The sequence below is a fragment of the Macadamia integrifolia genome, chromosome 5 (genome assembly GCF_013358625.1).
Source record: "Macadamia integrifolia cultivar HAES 741 chromosome 5, SCU_Mint_v3, whole genome shotgun sequence".
Taxonomy (NCBI): Eukaryota; Viridiplantae; Streptophyta; class Magnoliopsida; order Proteales; family Proteaceae; genus Macadamia; species Macadamia integrifolia.
In genome coordinates this window covers 38,124,894-38,139,475 of record NC_056561.1, presented here as the reverse complement: position 1 = coordinate 38,139,475, position 14,582 = coordinate 38,124,894, and the positions used below count along the sequence as shown (strand labels likewise).

At 41.0% G+C, this 14,582-nt stretch overlaps 1 protein-coding gene across 3 annotated transcripts; it reads right to left on the bottom strand.

The window, feature by feature from the left end:
- Positions 1-980: 980 nt before the first annotated feature.
- LOC122079417 (DEAD-box ATP-dependent RNA helicase 20) lies at positions 981-13,129 on the bottom strand. Of its 3 annotated transcripts, none has more exons than XM_042645861.1 (10): positions 12,810-13,129; positions 11,936-12,705; positions 11,638-11,817; positions 11,397-11,558; positions 11,137-11,291; positions 3,010-3,102; positions 2,819-2,877; positions 2,501-2,727; positions 1,464-1,697; positions 981-1,363 (listed from the first exon to the last, which is right to left on the bottom strand). In XM_042645861.1, the coding sequence occupies exons 1-10, from the start codon at positions 12,875-12,877 to the stop codon at positions 1,239-1,241; spliced, it is 2,073 nt and encodes a 690-aa protein (XP_042501795.1). In that variant the 5' UTR covers positions 12,878-13,129; the 3' UTR covers positions 981-1,238. The 3 variants fall into 3 exon arrangements, with proteins under 3 accessions (XP_042501795.1, XP_042501793.1, XP_042501794.1); XM_042645859.1 differs by having other exon boundaries at positions 2,819-2,904; positions 12,810-13,127; XM_042645860.1 differs by having other exon boundaries at positions 981-1,357; positions 2,819-2,904; positions 12,810-13,127.
- Positions 13,130-14,582: the final 1,453 nt, after the last annotated feature.

Below are 14,582 nucleotides of genomic sequence, written 5' to 3'. Positions count from 1 at the left end.
CCTAGATGCTCCATAGAAAGAAATCGCTATTCCTTTCCTCCACCAAGAAAGGTTCATTCCGAGTCACAAGAGCAATCTTTTTTATCTTTTTTTAAATGATAGATTTTATCTTTTCGTTGTGATAATGCAATGTTGGAAGGCCTTGGACACTCATTCCCAGGAATTGATAGGTGTTAGAATGCGCATCCAAGCCTTCCCAGACCAGACCTTAGATGGTCGTTGGACCAAGGTCTTTGGAGGATGCAGTCATTTGGAGAGGAGTTGGATCCCTCACCATGATGAGAGTTTTTGTAGAAAACGAGACAAAACTTGAATGACTATTTACCAGTTTTCTGATCTAACTGTACAAGAAATTGAACTTTAATATGTCTGAAATTCCAGAATCCAAGGAAATTTATCTGATGATGTTGGTTCCCTCCCCTACTTACGGTTAAGGATAGAAGCGGATGGAGGGGCTAAAACTATCCCAAGAGTAACTTCGAGAAAGCAAAGAGAATATCTTCCACAATTCGCAGAAAACAGTGTAGGGGTTACAGGAAACACCATAAACACTGCAACTTGAAAACCATGAAAATAGTCTGAAAATTTAAGCTAAGAAATTTGAGAACATAAACATGAAAATTCAGACCATGAACCCTGAAATCAAGTATCTAAATTTTGGACATCGTATCACAGCCTCTATGTTTGGCATTGCACTTTCAAGTTCAATAGATCCCACTGGACATGATCTAAGCCTCAGATAATCTCAATAGAGCTTAAGGGCAATTATAGTTTCTGTAATTGCCCTTAAGCAATTACAGAAAGGCCAACCTGGCTCACCACACAGGAAAACTTATCAAATCAGCTATCACAAATATCTTGCTTGGTCTTACCCTACTGTGCAGGTTCCAGTGTGCGCCATATTGTGTTGGGTGTTACAATAAGGGCTCGGGATGACTGAGGTTACCATGACCCATAAAAGAATTTATAAACCATGTCGATGAGGCCACAACTCTTACTAAAGTTAAATGGACATGAAGCAGGTCTATTGAATGTACAACTTTAACGGGATCGGGCTGACCTTCATTAGCCAAAAAATGGACATAAACATTCCACAGACAGAAGACCTCAATGTAGCAGTTTGATCATTTTCAGAAGATTTTCAAGATGGAACTATGGAATACGACATAGAGTGAATTCTATCTTACATACACAGGTTAGTTCTTCAGCTTCAGTCTATGGCAGCCATAAAATAGAGACTACCATGGCCTCTTTGACCCAAGAGGTATGGTATTGGAACCTGAAATCAAAGCTCGGTTACCAAAACCTCCTCCTCCTCCTCCTCCTCCACCTCGCCCCCTGGAGCGGAAGTTCCCACCTGACCCTGCCAAAACATTGAAATGTTATCACCAAATCAATGTTGGGGTAAAATCCCAGTATCAACTTAAATGGAACAAGGAAACACAGCAGACGCGAATGCATACCTCCCCCACCATAACCACCTGAACGGGCTAAGGCAGCCAATGCAGGACTCACGATCTGGCCAGATTCTTGTAGGATCTTAATTAGATCCCTCACAAACTTCGCATTTGCATGCGTAAAAAAGGTAAATGCAGTTCCTTTAGCACCTGCACGGCCAGTTCGTCCAATTCTGTGGACATAATCTTCAAGGCTCGATGGGAAATCGTAATTGATCACACATTTTATGTCTTTCACATCTGCAAACATTATAGACAAAATTAATGCAAATGGATCAACCTGTACACTCAGTACTAATCTTTCCAAATGCAGAGAAAAATGCAACTGCCCCCTTATCCCTGCACCCCCAACTTTGGTTCAAACATAAGATACACATTCAACAAGTAAATGTGCCCACCTTGACCTTGCAGGGATAAGGACCAGCACCATCACCCAGTTCAACCCCTAGAAATGAATAAGCTTGCTTGAGTCGACTGGCTGCCACAATAACCAGCTCCAAGACCGTGGATGGGCAGCAACAGCTTTCAACCATGTTACTTAGACACTTTGATGATAGGAGCCATGCCCATGTCAGACACTTCTAGTGAATATAAATCAAACCCAGAATTTTATTCTTATCTTTTCACTCCGTAGTAACCATGTAAACAGAAACATAGGAAATATCTACAAGGCTGATGCTACTGATATTCCATTGGTCTTCCCACAATCTAGAAAATATTACATTTGTCATGGCCATATTTGTGAACCTGTGCTCCCTGTGTCCATGTAACATGAGCTGCAAATATTGAGGTACCAGAGGCATTTCATGGAACACTAGTGGCATGGAAGAAATTGGTAGATGCCTTGGTGAAGGGAAATGATCATTCTCACAGATAGAAATAACAAGAACATAGTTATAATCTCTAGATGAGATGGCTTCCCCTCACCCACCAGACCACGAAATTACACTCGGGAAACTGGACAGCAGCCTGCCGACTCGCCAATGTTCAGCATAACAACTAAATGAAGACAATTAAAATTCCCTAATACATAGTGATCCTACCAAGACCACGTGCAGCTACATCAGTGGCAGTCATTATAGGACTTCTGCCACTTTTGAACTCAGCCAGAACCCAGTCCCTTTCGGCCTGGTTTTTATCACCATGGATGGATAGAGCTGGCCATCCATCCATCCTCAGCTGCCGTGTGACCTGATCACATCCTTTTTTCGTCTCCAGGAATATAAGGATCCGACTCCCATCCATCATTTCCGAAAGTAATTTGATCAGCCTGGATAAACATATGAATAAATCAAGATCAACAAGAGATTTTTGAACTTTTTTTTTCTAGTTTTTGGTTACCAGAGTCAATGAAAACACACCTATTATACTTCTCCATATCCGTCATAACTTCGACTACCTGGTTGATAGAATGATTGGCCTTCAAATCCACAGATCCAATGATCACCTGACGTTAATTGATTTTACAGGGCACTCAATAAGATTTTATCATCTACCACTACAAATCATTCATACAAGAAGTCCACAAGCAAGGAGAAACGCGCGCACCCACCTTGTAGGGATTATGTAAGAACTGCCTTGCCAATGCTTCCACCTCCCTGGGCCATGTGGCACTCCAATATAGTGTCTGCCTATCTGGCCGAATCTGTATTTAATGAAGTTCAGGCCTAATGATTTTATTTATTTAATTTATTTATTTCAGAAAAATAATTACAAGCAGATTGGATGAAAAAATAACATAACATGATGCATCTATGATGTTAGAAACTGGAAGGTAGCCATGGAAATAGGAAATAAGTGGCATATTATTCCAATGGAAGCAATCACACATCAATGTTATTGTCCACCAATATAATGATTCACATTATTCTTCCGGCAAAGTAGAAAGTTCATTGTCGAAGGAACAAATCACAGCTCCTTACAGAATCAAACTGCTTAATAGAACAACTCTCCCCTTGGCAGCCCTATCTACATCAACTTTCCCCTTCTTAGAAAAAATCCATCCTCGAATTTTGTAGAGCGTAGGAATGACTCCCACGTGATGCACGTCTATCATTAAACCATATTAAAATTCAGGTAGTTCCTTGAACATATGGATGTAGTCGTATAGGCACTGAAGCAAGAGCGTTTCGATCAATTGATCCGAACGCATTTGGGAACCTGGACCAAGAACCAGATCTAAGGCTGGCATTTAATCAGTAGGATATTTAGAATATTTATTTTATTTGACAAAGATATGTAATCTTTTATTTTGGGGTTTTATTAAGTTTCTATTTATGTTAGTCTAAGTTTAGGAAGTGTCTTTGGTTTTGGGATTTTATAAATAAATGTGTAACCAACAATTTTGGGGAGAATAGAAGATTGAATTGAGTTTGCATTGAGTGGTGCCTGTGTGGCCTGGCAGCCCTTGGCTGTGTCTCTCCTTCTCCCCTACTCTTTTGCGAATCCACTCTCCCTCCCCCTCCCTGCAACTCTAAGTTCATCTCAAGGATTCTTCCCTACCCGACCGGCCCTCCATCATTTGGAATCAGATCCTTCCCAACCAACCCATCTCCTTTCCCTTCCGATCTCTTCCCCATTCTTCTGTTTTAACTTTTGCCAAGAACAGGAGAAAAAAAAGTCGACTTTGTTGTAGAAACAAAGTAAACCAACAAAAAATACCCTCCACAATCCTCAATTCCCCCCAACCCCATCGAACCTCACTCTTGTGATTCTTCAAGCAACCCATCTCTTGCGGCTACCCGATTCCACCCCTTTGAGAAAAAAAGAAAAACAAAAAATCAAACCAGAACCCATCCTTCCCCCCTTGTTTCAGACAAATTTCCCCTACAGCCCTCTGTTTTCCCCTTCTGGTATCAAAAATGAAAAAATAAAAAGGAGAAGAAGAAAAAGAAGCAGAAGCAAAGAAGCCGAAGGAAAAGGAATAGAATCATACATGTTTGAAGCTTTTCTGCGAGTCACCCATTCTCACGTTGAGGTCGCCATCTCCAATTGGCCCCCTTCGAAGTCGCAAAGCTTTCCTTTCTCTCGCATCACTACTGCTAGTGTCTCGCATCTAGGGATGTAAATGAATAGTCGAAATCCGAATTCGAATTCGCATTCGTATTCGTTTAGGGGTATCTATATCCGGTTAGAGGTATCCGGATTAAAATCCGAATTATCCAAAAATAATTATCCGATCCGATTAAATAATCAATTAATGGTTTTGAGGATTCTTGAAGTTTAAACAGGTTCACGAGAATGAGGAAAAGAGTTAAAACAACTTAGAAAGATGGATTAAGAGCAAATTATATTCAATGGGGGAGGAAGGTCAAGATTACACAAGTCAAAGAGTAAACGAATAGTTGAAAATCCGAATTCGATCTGCATCCGTATTCGTTTAGTGGTATCCATATCCGGTCAGGAAATATCCGGATCCGAATACATCCGATCCATATCCAATCCGTTTAGGGGTATCGGATCACAACACCCACCTTCGCTGCTCTCTTGAATCGACAGAGCAGAGCCTCTCTTTGCTGGTTTCATCTCAAGGAGATCCCCTGCTCCTTTGTCAGTAAAACCCCATACCCCCAAGACTCCTCTTTGCCCTTTTCTCTAATTATTCCTTCTCTTATTCCTAAACTAACCCTGCCCCCCCCCCCTTTATTGCCTCTACTCCTTTTTCCTTGTCTTTCCAAGTTTACCCCTTCCTCTTTATGAGTTGTGGAGTCTTTTTTTATTATTTTTTGAATTCCCAATATTAATCACTGCCACTCACTTAAGGACTCCAACTTAATTACAAATCTACCAAACTTTATGCTACATCATGGAGGATGATTGATACAATCTACTCCTTTTGAATAGCGATGATCTCCATACCTTACGGAAAAAACTTTTTAATCTCCATACATGTTGTCGAGGGCTTGCTGATAGTAATAACACATTCTATGATAAGTTGTCCAGCATGAAAGAATCTTTAAAAGGTGGATCAGAAGTGGAAACACATGTGGACCAACTAGTATGGCAACAAAAGATGAGAAGATCGTGGATCAAATAATTATGGACATCAGTGCAATGCTGTCATTTACCATCATGAGTTTATTTTCCCCTATAATTTTCCAGACTTAAATGCACCTTTGAAGCTTCATATCTTGGATTTTGCTCGCGTTACAAACAGGGAACAATTCAACCCCGCTCGACCGCTCATGACTTTTATTGTTGCCCTTCTACGAAACTCATGGATGAGTTTTTCTCAATACTAGGGGAATTGATGCAAGAGCATTTCGATGGATTGATCCGAACCCATTTGAGAACCTGAACCAAGAACCGGATCCAAGGCTAGTGGTTGATTAGTAGGATATTTAGAATATTTATTTTATTTGGCAAAGATATGTAATCTTTTATGGAAAAGGTTGGGCATGCTAGCGGATTACCTAGAATAAGGTATGCTAGCATCTATTGGCAGTTAGATGAAATAGAAAAGATCTCATTCGTTCGTAAATGTTACCTTACATAACCTTCCCAACACCACCAACTCCATAGCCCTTTTTCTTCTACCTTTCTCCTTCATGTCCGTCTCCGGCTCCCCCTCCCATCCACAAATCTCTCTCTCTCTCTCTCTCTCTCTCTCTCTCTCTCTCTCTCTCTCGTCCGGCCTCTACATGCCCCCACCTACCCTCTCTCTATGGGAACTCCAATCAAGTCAACAAATAGAGAAAGCAATACATCTGCAACAATCAGCCAAATCTGCTCAAAGAAAACCATTCATGAGTCTCTTCTCCATTTCTCTTTTTCCATCCACAAGAGACCTCTCCAACATCCCTCCTTAACAGCTTGCCTTGAAACTAGAGTTGTAACAAAAATGGAATCCAAGTCATCAACGTTAATGGCTGCCACCTAAGAAGAACTAACCTTGACAAAACATGAATGGGGACGGCTCCTAAAAGGAACTCTCAAATTGGTTGTGGGTGGGCTGGGTACATTAACATGATAAGCATGATGATGATGATTATGATCATGATCACGATCACGATCACGATCACGATGTTGATGGTGATCATATCCTTTAGAATCTTCCTCCTGCTGTTGTTGTTCCTTGATTATTTCTTTCTTAAGGTCAACAAGAGGCAAGAAGTCCCTATATAGACCCCAAACTTTGAAGTCGAACTCTTCGATGGCCCAGATTTCTTCCATCATGCTCCTAGAGTGGGTCTCGGAGCTCTCCCCAAACCTGAACAACGAGACCGTGGGCGATGTTTATGCCATCGATACACCGATAGTCATGGATAAGGGACACCACGGTGGTCTCCCAGAAAGTCGTGGCTGGGTGTCTTGATACAAAGGAGGTGGGAGTCCTCTAGTTGCACTAGACGCCCCGTTCTCTGGCTGAAGTATCCCCACACCGAGTGTCTGATGATGTCCACGTTGTTGCCGCTTCTGGCTCTCAACAATGATGTCTCGGCTTCCAGCTTCAGCACGAAGCAGTCTTTGTCATTGATCGTCCTCTCCCCTATACATACCGAGTATGACAATAGGTTGCCGGTTAACCTCGAATCCAGACCCTGCTTAAAAATCATACACAGACTAATTTTGAATGCTAGGGTTGTAAACTGATATGAAATCATAACAGATTCATCTCTCTCTCTCTCTCTCTCTCTCTCTCTCTCTAAAATCGAGCATCATAGATCAGTTTTTTCTTTTCGATGAAACCGTAATAGAGCAGTTGCAAGGGAGCACAAAGACAGAAAGAAGGGAGAAAAATGGTGTAGCATGGATTGAAGGTTTGAATCTTATCTCTGGATCCAACAGTAGTATCTAAGTTTTACCAAATCCTATGGCTTAAATCCCGCTAGCATTTTAGATTCCAAGGTAACCCACTAGCATACCTATCCCTCTCCCAATCTTTTATTTTGGGGTAAATATTAGACAAGTAGGGAAATTTCCAATCTGGGTTTTATTAAGTTTCTATTTATGTTAGTCAAGTTTAGGAAGTGTCATTGGGTTTTGGGATTTTATAAATAGATGTGTAACCAATGATTTTTTAGGGAGAATAGAAGAATGGATTGAGTTGGTATTGAGTGCTGCATGGCCTGGCAGCCCTTGGCTGTGTGTCTTCTTCCACCCCTACTCTTTTGCGAATCCTCTCTCCCTCCCCTGCAATTCTGAGTTCATCTCCAGGATTCTTCCCTACCCTATAGGCCCTCCATCAGGCACAGTAGATGTTCTTCAAGGTACTTCAAGAAGAGGACAAACTCCGCGTGCTCAACTTCAACATCTTGTTCCCAAACCTTATAATAGAACATATCGCACCAGACCTAATCCAAATCGATTGAACTAAAACAAATCAAGGGCTATCCGGATCCTAGTTAGTTAAAACGAGAATGGCAAAAAATGGGTAATCAGTACGGACATGTTTTAAACAAATCAAAATGTGAACATAACAGTCAAAAATATGGTCAAATATGGCAAAAAGATGAAAATGGACTGTACAAGTTTTAAATGTTTAAATTTGAGCAATACAACGCCAAAAAAGGGCAATATACATACATATATATAGGAATTATATTAGCTAAATACATTTAATACAAAGTTAATACTCCAAAAAATATAAGGCATTAAACATTTCAAATATATCAAGATTTTGTGAAGAGTCCACCTGTGGAACCCATCATGCTTGATGGCCTTAGGCCACACTGCAGAGATAAGATAAAGTAGGCTTAGGAACCCATTCCCCATACAAACCCACCTCCCTAAGCAATAGGCACTGCACATCCGCATGGCTGAGGGAAGCAAGACCCACGCCAGAAACTGGACATCCATGCTAGGTTGAACACCTAATGAGCGATCTTTTTTCTTTTTTTTTTTGGTAATAATGAACATAGAGTCGCATCACACATAGAGAGACAGGGAGAGGTGGCTGACATTTGACAAGATGTGAAGTGACAATATAGGCATCAAATCAAACTGCATAGGAAGAAAACCCGCAAGGCACACACCAACCCACTCACAACTCACCCTCCCATATACCACTTATTGTTTTCAATTGCCTTTTTTTTCAATTAAGGGAAAAAAAAAAAAAAAAAAAAAAAGATATATGTTCAGAACTTTAAGCTGAATCCATTTTTTACCGCACTTTTCGGAGCAATTCAGCCATACGCGTTTTTAACTAACAGAGATCCGGATGGTGCGGCAACTTCAGGGATGGAATCGGATACCCCTAGTATCAAACCCAAAGCCAGCCAATATCTAAACAATAGGATTTAGAATATTGTGACGGAACACTTATGGTGAAACCAAAAAACAGAGCAGGGAATATGGGTCTCATAATATGAATGGATTAACAATCAGTTAAAATTAGATTGCAAAAAGGAATTTTGATAGAAAGGCAAATATATAAGATGAAATCAAATCAGCAGATATCAAATGAGTTACGGCAGAAACAGGGTGGCAGGAAATTGGTCAGCAAACAGGGATTTCGCCAAGACTAAACAGAGATGGAGGAACAAGGTCTCACAGGAGCAAGAGAGAGAGAGAGAGAGAAAGGGGGAGGAAGAAGATGACATCCAAGCTGCCCTAGGCCACGCAGTCTTCAACAAAAGCAAAATCAACTAATATCATTCCCCAAATCTAAATCCCAATGGTATGGTACATGCATATAAATAATAGAAACGCTACCTGGAAAGGAAACCTTGATGCGGATCCGGGGTCTAAAACCGGAATTGGATCACTTATGGCCCCATTCAATTAGCAAATACCAAAATTAAAAGAGAGAATGGAAAATATGTGGTAATTCTCAAGCTTTAAATCAAAGTGGCAGAATCGTAATTTCAGGAAGATCCACTTTGAGGTAGCAAAAGTAACAAATATGGTCCACGTATGGCTAATGGGTATTCTTGGAATTAAATTTAAAATAAGGACACAAGGTATTAAAGGACTAAGGAAGGGGTATTATGGGGAAAACAGAAAATAAAGGTTACACAAACCCACGATCCTCTTTGGAGGTGGTCTTCAACCTTTAGGCCACCAACACAAGAGGCTGAAGAACCAGAATTGATTTCGACAGAAGAACTCACTCAGCTCAACCTCCAAGGATTCGAAACTTCAGGATATGGCTTCCGCCCCCACAGCCCTATGAATTCCAGCAACAAATCAGCAGAGTCAACAGTCTAAAGACTAATAGAGCTCTGCTGAAACAGTAAACAGCAGTAGTTGCAGGTTCAGATATGGACCCAGATGGATATTTCGCAGCAGGTTTGAAACTAGGGGAAAGAGACAGATTTAGGTCGCCCTCGGGTGAGGATCCAATGCCCAAAATATGAGGGAGAAAGAAAAAGGGATGAAGGAGATCGAACCCTCAGAGGGGACACGGCACCAAAACAACTCAACAATTCATTCATCAACTCTTGCCCAGTGAATTGAGTTACAAGCCTATTTATAAGAAGACAAAATTAAAAACTCCGTAATTAAAATCTCAGTCCAAAATAGAGAGAAATCTCCCAATTACTTCCTAAGATCTAAATTGATAGAAACACAATAAAACCCAAACTAGAAATTCCTTACTTAACCTAATAACTGTCCAACATATCTTTCCCAAATAAAAATAAATCTTAAAATATCCAATTGGCTTTGATTCCAAATTGGATCCGGTTCATCTCCATCTGGATACCCGTACGGGTTTGGACCCGTATCATGGGATCGGTCCATCATTGTGCACCTGCATCAAACCTATTCTGTTTGAAACTCAAAACAATCAAGAAACTAAATTCTACATAGCTATCTCCTACTTAACCTACTCAAATAAAATAAAATAAAATAATTACATGTTAATCCCAAAATAGAAATAAGTAAAACCCTAAATTATCCTACTAGACCAAAAACCCAAATTGGACCCAATTCTCGGTGTGGGTTCCCAAACGCATTTGAGCCGGTTTCAACCATGTATCTGCATTTTTTTTTTTCAAATTTGTTACCAGATGGACCACGGCAGCAGTCTTCAAACAGAAGAACACAACAAATATAATAAAATCTGACAAAACATAGCTTCAGCTAACATTAAGTTTCAATGATTGGCACCTTTAGCCTGCCCTTCCCATACATGAAATTTACAGAAATAAGGTTCCATAAATTAAGAGAGCGAAAAAATATAAACATACACAAAACCACTAACAACAAAACAGAGCAACGGTTAATGAGCCGCAATGCTAAAACCTACACATAATTTGCTACAATTGAAACAACATTCAAAGCCGACGACGAACAGCATGACAAACTACCAATCAGGGATAAAATAATAATCAATAAGAACAAAGCATGCTTTTACCCACATGCCATTGCTCAAATACATGCACCTGAAAGACAATGTATTACAAAAATCCAGCTTGGATTAGCATGTGAAACAATGGCAGTAAAATAGATGCCTTTAAAATGATTGAGCAAACTTCAAACAACTAACCACATGCAATGCAATTCCTAGCAATTTTCATGATCTGCAGATGATCTGCTACTAAAGCAAAGAAAATAGTCAAGGAAACAAGCAGATAAGATAATCAGAAACATCAGGAAGACTCACCAACCCATTAAGAAATTGGAAGGCTAGAAACAAAACTATGTTTTAGGCGGTTTTAAGTTGAATAGAGGATAACAAAAATAGTCTGTCTACAATACTATAAAGTAAGACTTGAGTAGGAAAGATGAATCCTACTTGCGATACAATTTTCCTGATCTGCGGTTCAAACCCCATGTCTAACATTCGGTCAGCCTCATCCAAAACAAGGTATGTTACTCTCCGTAAGTTTGTATGCTGAGCTTCCAACATATCAATCAGTCGACCGGGTGTTGCAATGACAATCTCAACCCCTACCAGAAGCACATCAATTTAGATTTAGCTACAGCATTGATCAGTATTGAAGGGGGAAGGAATTAGGGGCAAACAAAATATTCAACAGAAAATAAAATCTGGACCTGCTTGGAGATCGCGAATCTGTGGTCCCTTTGGGGCACCACCGTATATGCAAGTACTTCTCATACTGGAACGTGACCCAAATTTGGCAACTTCTTCTTGTATCTGAACAGCCAATTCTCTTGTAGGTGCTAGGACCAGCACGATGGGTCCTTCACCTCGTACTGAAATAGTGTAATCAAAAGAAAAATTTGAGAAACGAAAATTAATCTAAAAAACAGAGGAGGAGCGGAAGACACTAACTCAGCCGGCGCTGCGCACTGACATGTACTAACGCAGGCATCAGATATGCCAACGTTTTCCCAGAACCCGTCTCCGCAATACCGATCAAATCTCTGCCTTTTAAAGCCATAGGCCATCCTTGAGATTGAATGGGAGTGGGTTCAACAAACCCCAATTTAGCCATCACCTCGAGGCAGTACGCTGTTCAACCAAATAATTAATAATCAGTCGATGTGATATAAGTATGGTGAACGGTGGGGAAGAGGGTGACAGGGTGGCCGTGAATTTAGTTCAGAGATCAGAAATATTGGAAGATTACCTGGAAAGTTTGTCTCTTGAAATAGTCTGATTGGCTTTGGGACATCGTAGCCTTCCACCGTAATCTCACGCCTTGCTCGGTAAAGCGCAACCTCTTGCTCCGTCATTGCCTGGACGGAAGGGCTTTCCACGTAAAAATTCTTTTCAAAGGGTACCAAGTCTCCAAAATCCTGCTTAGGAAGAAGAATGCTGTTCAACTCCCCTCTAGACTTTCCACCATCTCTACCTCTACCGCCACCACGGCCGGAGTCAAAACTCCTACCTCCGCCACGACCGCTGCTCGCCCTACCTCCGCCACGGCCGGAATCAAAACCTCTACCACCAAAGCTCCCACCACCACGACGCCCACCGTCACGACCACCCCTTATACCACCACGTCCGCGTCCTACATCCCTGCCTCCTCTGAAACCACTGCCACCACGGTCTCCATCAGACATTCGGCCGCTGCGGTCTAGAACAGAAAATCTACCGCCACGTTCTCCACCCCCGCCCCTTCCACCACCTCTCCCTGCACTGAAGCCCCTTCCTCCACCACCTCGGCCAATGTCAAACCCTCTGCCGATGTCAGGTTGGAAGGGCGGGTATCCGTTAAAGCTACCCGGTCCCGGCCCGCCGGGAACACCAACACCTCCACCCCCCCTCCCGCCAACGAAAGCTGAAGGTGATCTTCCGTAAGCAAGTGGTCCACCACTCCCGACATTAGGGTCAGCGCCACCACCTACTCCGCCCATCATGGAGGGTGACATTGTTTGCTGTGGTGCCATTAGGCCACTGCGACAAAACCCAATCGTCCATAAAAATTTAAGAACAAGATTTATTAAAGTAAAGCAGCCACTGAATGAGACATTCAATCAATCAACGGTTTCATTGGTTACCTTCTTCTCTCCCTATAGGAGTTGGGATCCGTGTATCTGGGATCGTAAGGGTTCATCATCGCCGCCATTGAAGGTAGTGAAGAACAAACTCTCCTCCTGATTAATGGACGGGAAAGGCGCTAGGATCTTGTTCTCCTTTGAAACAGGGAGAGGTCCCTCTTTCAAAACCCTTCCCCCGTCGAAGTGTTGCCGAGCGTGTTTCTACTGACAATCAAGATTCAACCTCTCTTATCGAGGGATCGCAAAAGGGTTTTGCTGGGTGCAAGTGCAACTAGACTTGGTCACACGACCTAGGGCAACTTGAAAGATAAAGTATCAAGGAGGTATTTTTCCCTCGCCGTAAGTGTGTGAAAAATACAACTAGGTCATAAATTTCTGCCCCAATATTTATCCAACAGACAAAAAAAAAAGAAAAAAAGGTTGAAAACTGCCCCTACTTCCCAAAATATGTGTCCCCACTCCCCGATTGTGGAAAAAAATCCTCTGTTTTTCTCATTCATATTTTTCCTTGTTTTACTACAACTTTAAGACCAATGCACCGGATATAATAATCCTCACCCAACATTGACCGTTGATCTTAAAGTTGTCCACGTGTCGTGTTCTGCAGGTAGCAAAACAAGGAAAAACATGAATGAGAAAAAAAGAGGATTTTCATCCCTTGATTGTACGGGGTTTGAATGGTTGATAATACCCCCTATATTTCACTCCCCAAAAAAAATTATCATACTTCCTTCAATCCAACAAAATAAAAAATAAAATAATACCCCTATGTTTTACCTATCATGTGAGGTATTAAACATTATTTTTATATTCAATTACACTGGTAGATCCAATGATTACATAAATTATGGTCATGTTTATTTAGGGGGACTATGGGGTGGGATTCTTATGGGATTAAGGTAGGTGATAATGATGTAGACAACATAAACAGGCAGGAATAGAAAAGTGAAGTTCCCCTTAATTTTATCATTATAAAAGTTGCTTAGTTGTGTGTATGAGAGAGGAGAGAGAATGGTATCGTCACCATTTAGTCTCTCCCATCTTCATCTTTTTCCCTCTTTCTCCCCTTCCCTTGCCGGTAGGTCCATTGTCTTCTTTTTTTTTTTTTCATGCTTACAACATTACAACCCGAGCCACAAGAAGCCTGCAGATGTTGCATGTGGGAATGCTTAGAAGTGTTAAGACATGAAAGAATTTTCAAAGTGGGACACCAAAATATACATTGATTTGATCATGAAACAAACATTGGACTTCATATTTTGATATACAATCAAAATGAGGAACATTAGAAGGGGAAAAATCTATTTTGGTATGTCAACTATGCATATTAGAAAAAGATGAATAACAATTTTTTTTTTTTTCATGCTTACAACATTACAACCCAGGCCACAAGAAGCCTGCAGATGTTGCATGTGGTAATGCTTAGAAGTGTTAAGACATGAAAGAATTTTCAAAGTGGGACACCAAAATATACATTGATTTGATCATGAAACAAACATTGGACTTCATATTTTGATATACAATCAAAATGAGGAACATTAGAAGGGGAAAAATCTATTTTGGTATGTCAACTATGCATATTAGAAAAAGATGAATAACAATAATTGGACAAGCCTCCATACGGCAAGCAGTGCTTCCGCATGACCAATGGGCAATAGTGGGGCATGCCAAGACTCGAATCCATAATCAATCGACTCGAACGGTGATGGATTGAGGGCATTTTTACCATTAGGCTACCAATCCCATTGGTGTCATACCTATTGATTCACACAA